At 38.1% G+C, this 9,080-nt stretch overlaps 1 protein-coding gene across 5 annotated transcripts in view; it reads right to left on the bottom strand.

Moving 5' to 3' along the window:
* Positions 1-3,583: 3,583 nt before the first annotated feature.
* The window catches only part of CD47 (CD47 molecule), a 47,402-nt gene continuing 41,905 nt past the window's right edge, over positions 3,584-9,080 (bottom strand). For 4 of the 5 annotated variants that reach the window (XR_008523196.2, XM_063721506.1, XM_063721507.1 and 1 more), the window contains one exon: positions 7,321-7,534. Coding sequence is in view for 4 of the 5 variants with exons in the window: in XM_063721507.1 (XP_063577577.1) it covers positions 7,526-7,534 (9 nt within the window). In the remaining variant the exon portion in view is untranslated. 5 annotated transcript variants of the gene reach the window in all.

The raw sequence follows: 9,080 nt of genomic DNA, 5'->3' as shown, positions 1-9,080 counted from the left end.
GAAAAACGATTCTACCCAGAGGCCCTAGGATGAGCTGTAGGAAACTAGTCCAGCCAAGCCCTTCAGCGAAGGTTTTTCCGGGAGAATGTATTTAATACTTTTCCAGAGACATAAAAATAATACAAGAATATTTAATTTTACTCAGCTGGGCGCGGTGGCTTACACCTGTAATCCCAGCACTTTGGGAGGCCCAGGCAGGTGGATCACCTGAGGTGAGGAGTTCGAGACCAGCCTGGCCAACATGGTTAAACCCTCTCTCTACTAAAAATGTAAAAATCAGCCAGGCGTGGTAGCAGGCGCCTGTAATCCCAGCTACTCGGGAGGCTGAGGCAGAAGAATCGCTTGAACCTGGGAGGCAGAGGTTGCAGTGAGCTGAGATCCTGCTATTGCACTCCAGCCTGGGGGACAAGAGTGAGACTGTGTCTCAAAAAAAAAAAAAATTAATTTTACTATAGTGTTTTTGAAAAAACTAAAAAAAATTTTTTCAGTATAACTTCAAGGATAATTTCTTTTAGGCAATTAATAAATGTCCCATCTTCTATCATCATCAACTTAAAGCAGAAAGGTTCCGTAATTTTCTGACAACTTTCCTTGAGCAGAAATGAGAAAAACTGATTTTTGTGGATGCTTTCAAACATATTCCCGCACAGGATCCATGGTAATCTTTTCTGTTCCATGGAGTAAAAGTTGTTAGCAGACAATTCCCACTGATAGCTAGGCATATAGCTAAAGACAGGAAGAGACATGGGCTCTACTGAATCCATGATAATCAAATTTAAAAACCTAAGACATGTACCTAACCAATTCAATTGTGAGAAGTGAATACTTGATAGTATTGCAATAAAGAAAGGTTTACTCGGGTTACCAAATATATACAACTTGCACAAGTGATACTTATAAACATCACATTCCAAAAACATTTGGTTGAGCTGTGGATGGAAACTCCCCAGAGAATAAGGAGCATTCCTAGAATGAGCTGCCCGGGAGGCAGGGGCTGGAGGCAGCCGCCACAGGGCTCTCATTCCATGTGGTGGGGCCGCTAGGCCTACAACTGCTGGAGGAGGAGGCTGCAATGGTAGGGAGAGCAAAGGTTCCAGTTGTTCCCAGTTAGCATGCCAGAGACATATTTCCCCACAGAATCTGTGACATATATGATGACTGGTAGAGACACAGGGGTCCACTCTGCCCACAGGGCAGCTTAACTACAACACCCTCTACAAACAGTATTTTTAATAAAAATGAGTAAAACTTAGCTCCACGAAAGACATATTCCATGCTTTGTTATTTTAATTATTATTATAATTTTTTGAGACAGGGTCTGGCTCTGTCTCCCAGGCTGGAGTGCAGTGATGTGATCATGGCTTCCTGCAGCCTCTATCCAGGGCTCAAGCAATCCTTCCACCTCAGCCTCTCAAGTAACTGAGACTACAGGTGCCCACCAGCACCTCCAGCTATTTTTTGTATTTTTTGCAGAGACAAGGTTTTGCCATGTTGCCCAGGTTGGTCTCAAATTCCTGGCCTCAAGCAATCCACCCACCTCGGCCTCCCTAAGTGCTGGGATTACAGGCGTGAGGCAGTGTCCGGCTTGTGTTATAAACAATACGTTTAAATTTTTCAAATAATCCATTTGTTTAGAAAGTCAAACCACTTACAGGCTGTTAGTTTAATCTTGAAGAATTTCTTAGGCAACCCAGAGAAAATTAGGAAGCAACATTATAGTTTTGTTTTTTATTAAGGGAGGCCTATGATCAGATAAGATTATTTTCACTAGAGGCTTCCAGAAAGCCTGTCCATTAAGTGAGCAATGGTAGCAGTCTTGCAGTCTGGATTCAAAACTGACATAAGATTGCCGTCTTTAGACTTACAAATCACTTCTCTCCAAACTGGACTTCTTACCAACCATTTCTCATCATCCAGATTTGGAAAATATGCCTAGTCTTTCACAACTGGCTATCATCAGAGCTGAAAAGTTGCTGCCTGCTATTCAAGTGATTAAATAAATACTTGCTAAGTACATAGAGTTCTAATCATTAAGTCCATTATTCTATATAGTCATAGATACATAAAATAACCAGGCCAAGTATCCATAACCTAGGGGTAAATACTTCATTTCCCTCTGATTTGGTGAATGGGTACTTAGTATGAAGCTTACAAAAGATAAAGATTAATTCTAACACCAAACACTTCCAATTGTGCTTAAATCTCTGAGCCACTGGTAAACCCATGTCTTACCTGCATAGTGTTACCATATCCATTATTTTCTAAAGCTATCAAAGCTAAGGCCTTGAGGTTGAAAGGTGCTGCACCAAAATGAAATTCAGTTGCGTTTGGAAGCCTACCCCTCCGTGGGAGTTCAATCAGGTTGAGTACAGTTCTGTGCTGCACAGAGCAGCTTTCAGTGCAGGAGGCAGGCCATTAAATGCTTTCTGAAATCCATTAGTTACCCCTGCTGAGAGTGAAAAGTTCTCATAAGTGCATAAAATTTAAATTGCCTATGAGGTAAGGAACGAGACGGTATTTTGCTGCCAAATATTATTTTCCGTTCAAATGGTCTACGATCACACATATAATGCAGAATCATAGAGTACAGACCTGAAGGAATGAAGCTTTGACTAGGAATACTGTGCCCCAAATCAAATGACATCTCATCATCTGGAAAGATCCCCAGAGTTTGCTTCAGGTGAACTTCCCCACCGCCTGGCACCTCCAGCCAGGTACATGTGCTCAGATGGAGCCCAGCACCTCCACTCCAGTCTAGACTCAGGACTCAGGCACGCCTGATCAGAGCGCCAGAGACACTTGGCCTCAGTGACTGAAGGAGGCATGGCACGTGACCCAGTCAGAGCACTGAGGTGAGGTGCAACCCAGGGTGAACAGGACTATTAAGAGGGAGACATGCGCTCTTTTTCACCCCTCTACTCTCCCTGAACCCGGAAGAAAATGGGTTTGGGATTGCAGCTGGCCATCTGCCATCACAGGAACCTGGGAGGGTAAAGCCGCACGAAGGACAGTAAAGCTGAGAGCTGGCAAGACATTGTGTCCTTATCACCCTTTTTGGAGGCCCAGGATCCAGCTGTGTGTCTGAATTTTCAGGTTATATTAGCCAATAGATCCCATTTTTCTTAGATTTAAGTTTTCTTTCACTTGTAATCAATAGTCCTAACTGATAATTAAAATGGAGAACCACACATTTCAATCTTGAAGAGACTTATCTCATTCTACAGGCAGAGACGGACACTGAGATCCAGGGAAGTAGCTTTCCCAGGTCCTCTGCTAGCTGGTAGTGTAGCCAGGACTAGCACCCAGGTCTCCTGCTTTCTCATGTGATGTTTTCACTGCACCATGGAGAAAATTAAAAAATAATTATGAAACACATTGGACTGGTTTAAAACTTTTAATTAAAACTCTGCTCTAATTAAAAGCTTATTGGGTATTATACTCAAAAAATTCATAATTAATATTTTAAATCATTCTTTACATTGTTACCTAGAATATAAGCAACTTAAAAATACATTAATAAATTAAATTTTTCAGAAATGTGCCTGTGGTCTGCTGTAGCAGCAATAGAAATAGCCCAACAAAATAGCTTAAAATGTTTTATTAAGTATATATAATATTACAGGGTAATATTTACAAAGTTATGTTTTTTTTAAATAAAAAAGTACCTTGGCAAAGATTGCAGATATTCAAAGCTTCAAACAGTGATAAATTGATTTAATACATACAAAAAAAAAAACCTTTAACGGTAACACAGCTGTAAAACAACTTTGGTCTTCAAATCACTGCAAAAAAATGGCTACTGACAAATAGCACACCTTTAATTGCTATGCAAAAAAGCTCCAAGAGAGGATCTTGCACATAGCAACGCTGGAGTTCTCTTTATTTAGAATGGTTAATAGATATTTATACGATGTGGGATCTAATTCTCAACAATGGCTTTTTGTAAATAATGCTCCATTTAATAAAAACAAAATGTTTTCTTCTCTCACCGGCCATGATAACAACACTTTTAAGATTGAAGATGTTGTCTTACAGAGGAGCTTAGTACAAATGCTTTCTTTTTTTCAAAGAGAGAAATTTATGAGAAAGCTGGTCTTCAATGATCATAATTAAGAACTGTCAAAGCTAAAGGCAGAAAAACTTCCTGGTCACTCACTGCTCATCTCTTCAAAGTTACCTGGATTATCCCTATTAGTCACTGAAAATGACCTAACAAAGGACCCCAGCAGGTGATGGCAGTTAGTAATTTTAAAATATGACACAAGTAAAACTGTTTATAAAAAAATCCCTCAACCAAATAAAATACAATAAAAGATAAACGGTTGCCCGACAATCATTTCTCCAGTTTCCAACAACAGGTAAATTAAGGAGTATGTGTTTCCATACATACACCACAGATCCCCCTTTTTGAATACCCATTTTAAGACAAGAGAAACCTAGAAGGTTGATTACAGCTTAATTTTTATTACTGAGATGGAGTAGTAAACTTATCGTGTTTTGAGCTTTGTTAGTGCAAATAACAATTTGGTGGTCACTTACTAAATTGACTATAGCATCCTGAAAAAAGAAATATTTCCAATTATGGGATAGCCCTGTTATTTTAATTCTGACATTCTTAGGGATTTAAACAGAATGGACCTGGAGTTTCCAGGAGAAAAATAATCACCTTTGAAGGTTTTTAGAGCATGTGAAATTTGTCAAAAAAAAAAATAAAAGAAAGAAAACTCTCAAGCTCACCCTAATAAAAAGTGGTAAATCTAAATACAGCCAACTCTCAATCATTTAACTTATGTACCTAGCTTCTGATGTATGCAAAACACTGCAGGAAGAGAGAACGGAAGAAAGAAAAGCTCTAGCTATAGAAGGAATTTTAAAATCAAGGGAGAAGAGCAAGACCAAAAAACTGATAGAACTAAGCAGAGATGCATAAAGTACTATAGGAATGGTAAGTTAAGAGATAAAAGAGCAGCTACACAGATGAAGAGGAACTGCAAAGGAGAATGTTTTGAAGAAGACAAATAGAATTTGGCAAAAGTAGCTGGAAAGGTTGTTGCAGAAAAGGACAAATGGTGTCACTGTGAGAACAGACAATAAATAAAACTGAATGGAAGAGTCAACAGCAGAAACTGGGATCAGGGAGTAAAAAGCATATTATGGGACAAAACAGATACATGATGTGCAAAACACTGTCCGCAATTTAAATGTGATGTGATGGAATTTGGGAGCCATTACAAATCTGATTTAAAGAGAAGGAACTGGCCCAACGATGCCCAAGCAGGAGGACTCCTGCTTCTGTGGTCCCTTATCCAGAGAAGCTGACAATCCGTGAGAGCAAGAGTTGGTTTCATCTGGCATTTCCCCCACTACCTCTGGTGGCATTGTCTAGGGCAGTGAATGCCTCAAAAGGCAGGCAGCATTAAAGAGAACACAATGGATGGATGAGATCCAAGAGTGAACCCCAAATAAATGAGAGTTTACTACATATTAAAAGGTACAACTTTAGTTTATAAAAAATTTTACTATAAAGATTTTCATACCTTTCCTAATAGGAGCTTGGATCTTTTTCAAGTCCATCTGCTTTTCCCTCCTTTCATCAAAACTGATTTTTAAAGTAACAAACTAGGTTAGCAAAATGTAAATATTTTCAGAAGGAAAAAGTGCTGCAGGAGCCATCAGATTTGTATAAAGGAATACAGCTCCCTCTATATATGTTATTATTTTGGACAGCTACACAATCAAGGAAGAATATACGTGTGTGTATATATATACGTATATATAGATATACGTATATATTTGTGTATACATTTTTTTTTTTCAAGAAGAGCTGTCTTGCTAGTATGTTCAGTTTTCTGAGAGGCCTCGGCAGGTCATAAATTTAGGTTTGCCATGGGCAAACTACTTGGTCCCAACATGAAATATGACAATTAATTTGGCATAAAAGAGGCACACGGGAACATCTGATGGACTAAGAAATAACTATTATTAATGCAACTACAAATATGAATATCTTATTACACAAACAGGAAGAATTACGTATTTTTACAGGGTATTGGTGAGCAGTCAAAAAGCGTGGCGAATTACCTAGAAGTTTTAAAAGTTTTAAGTGATCAAATATTTGCATCAAATATAATTTCACCCAATAAAGAACTTTGTATTTAAATGTTTTTACTAAAAGCACAAAATTAACCTTTGCTCTCCTGTAGGTACCCCACCTTTGTCCATACAGAAGATGCATGTGCCTATCTCATACGTATGCACATACAAACACACATCCACAAACAGGTAAAAAACGAGTGCTAAAAGTCTAAAAGTACTCCAGGCGATCACAACTGTCAGAACGTTAATTTTCTTCTAACCAGGATAGGAAATGTGGGTTTTGTTTACTTTTCAATCATAGGGGAAGGGGAGTACGAGGCAGGACTACAGGAGGAAGGTGATGAATGTTTATCATGCAACATAGATACAACAGTAATAAACCCCCATTCAAGGGCTGGCCTGTTGGCCTGATGGTGACACACATTTTGTTGCCATGCAGGAGACTCATAGTTCAAATTTCAATCTTGCTTTTTCATGCCCCAGATCAGAAAAGAAGTGAAGAAACACTGTAGATTTTTGCCTTCAAATCAGAGGAAGGGAATACATATGTTACAACCATAGCTATTTTTGCTGAAAAGTGTGAACACAGTGCTCTGAGAACAAGTCTGGCTCCTTCCTGCAACTGGTGCTACCGTGTCACTAGACCATGTTCAAAGAGGAGAAAAGGTGCTACATCTTGTACAGCAGAAGCAAGTAACAGGAGGACAAGACAGGGTTTCAACGGGTTATGTGAATAAAAGGAAAACATATCCATCAATAAAAGTACCCTAAATCTGGGAAGGACCTGTTACACTGTTTGTTGAAGGGGGAATGTGGGAATGGCAACCCCCAAGAATGAGGACCACTATCTCCATCAATATCACATCATACGGAGATCATACAAGATGCTCCCAACCAAATTCCTGCTTGTACTTAATTTATTATTCCCTTGACCCAGAAGTGGCAGACACATCTCAGCTAATGCCATACTGCCATAACTGCCCAAAGCTGCTGTGAACCTGAGTTGGCAAAGGTTTGATGGAAGCCACTGGTTTTCATAGATATCTCTGGGTAATCACCAGGGCAGTGCTAAGTAGTTATCACCCTGAACCAATTTAAATGGGTTACCTAGAGGCCAGAGGCCCTAGGACCTGAAAGGCATCATTCTTGGAAATTGTCCATTCTACTATTGCCCCTAATTGATTAAAAATAACAAAAAACTGGATCTCAATTGGGCAAACAACATAGATCATAATTATTTTATTAACTAAATTACAGCTGCTTTGAATAAAAACTTAACTAACAATCACGTAAGGGTCTCATAGGTGACAACCAGTTACTTTTCTTGTTTCTTCTCCCCAACAGTGAATCATCAAGGCCATGGTGCTTAAACACAAGTGTATTCCTTTCACGTCTTACTACTCTCCAAATCGGAGTCCATCACTTCACTTCAGTTACTCTGGAAAATTGAAAAATGAACATATAATCACTATTCGTGTCTATTTTCTATCCATTAAAAAGTTGATGCATTAAAAAAAAGTTTCAGATATACAGTATCTAAAAATTAAGAAAATAGATCTGCAAAGGTCAGAGACAGAAACCAGGCAAATCATTAGCCTTTTTAATTTCAGTAAGAAAAAGGCCAATGCCAAATGAAAGTAAAAAATCAACAGAGTCTGATAATCTCTGTTTGCTGGGTTGGCTGAGGAAAAGCCAAGAGTTGTTGATTTTTCAAAGCAAAAGATGTTGATCTTAGAATAATATTCTATAATATTCACTTTGGATCTCCACCATTCATTTAATGTAAGTAAAATAAACATCTGATCAGCTGTAGATGAAAGAGAAAAATGGTACTGACTCTGATCCCTAGGAAGCACCCTGAACCTCATTCATTGACAAGGCAGACATACTGTGAGCAATAAGCAGTTGTCAGTGGGAAGTACCCACCAGACAGACATTTTAAAAACAAATTCTGATCAGCTGAATATTAGCAAAATTAAGAGAATCTTGAAGATTATCGTAGATTTCATCACAAATATTCAAGGCAAAACTGTTTTACAATATTTCCTGATGCAGTAGTTTAAAAAAGTCACATCTTAAGAGAAATTAACAAAGGAAGAGGCACTCAAGATTCTTAGATTGCTTTCCTGAAAATGGAGAAAAGTTTAGTTTCTTCATACAACTACAGAACAATGACAACACCAAGGAAAAGGAAAGGACATAGAAATTAAAAAAAATATAGGACATCAGAATGTAAACATGAACAAACCATGCCACAATTCCTGGAACAAACCATGCCATGCCACAGTTACTGGAACAAACCATGGCCATAATTCCTGGTACCGGTTATTTTATGTTTTGTTACGTCTTTTAATTTATTCCTGTGAACTATAGTCTTTTTTAGGAGGGTAATGGCTAATATAACAGAACATGCTTTTAAAGGCTGTGACACAAACATACAAAAGTAGGATCATTCTGTGACTCCATGTTGAATACACGTTGTTTTAAACTTTGTTCACCAGTGCATGATTGGAGTGTTTTTAATCTTATGCAAATATTAATGGCACTTGGGGGAATATAGCTTCCTGAGTTAAATGCTGCACTTTGCTACAGAAGAGGGAAGGTAAGGTCACAGACTTTAAAACAGTAAAACATAAAACCAACTATTTACATGACCGAGGAGTGACTATAAATATCAAAGGTAAGAAGACATTTTTGATAAGATAAAAACATAAACATAGTTATTAAATGCCAACAAAACTGAGGAATCATAATATGTTAAGGTAAAACCAAAATAAATGCTTGCAGCACTCAATATCTCAAACCTATGTATCTTTAAGAACAAATATATGTCTTTGAAATATTCTATAAAGATTAGAAGTTATTAGCCCAGAGTTCTTCAAAAAAAAAAAATAGAAGCAAAAAGCTGAGGACAAAACATCTCTCTCTCTCTCTCAACCTCTATCTTTAATCATCTCCCAAAAGGTTAGAACCAAGCTCCTGAT

This window comes from Pongo abelii, chromosome 2 (assembly GCF_028885655.2).
Source record: "Pongo abelii isolate AG06213 chromosome 2, NHGRI_mPonAbe1-v2.0_pri, whole genome shotgun sequence".
NCBI lineage: Eukaryota > Metazoa > Chordata > Mammalia > Primates > Hominidae > Pongo > Pongo abelii.
Note: the sequence above shows the minus strand (reverse complement) of the source record. Positions and strands in the feature narration are given on the sequence as shown.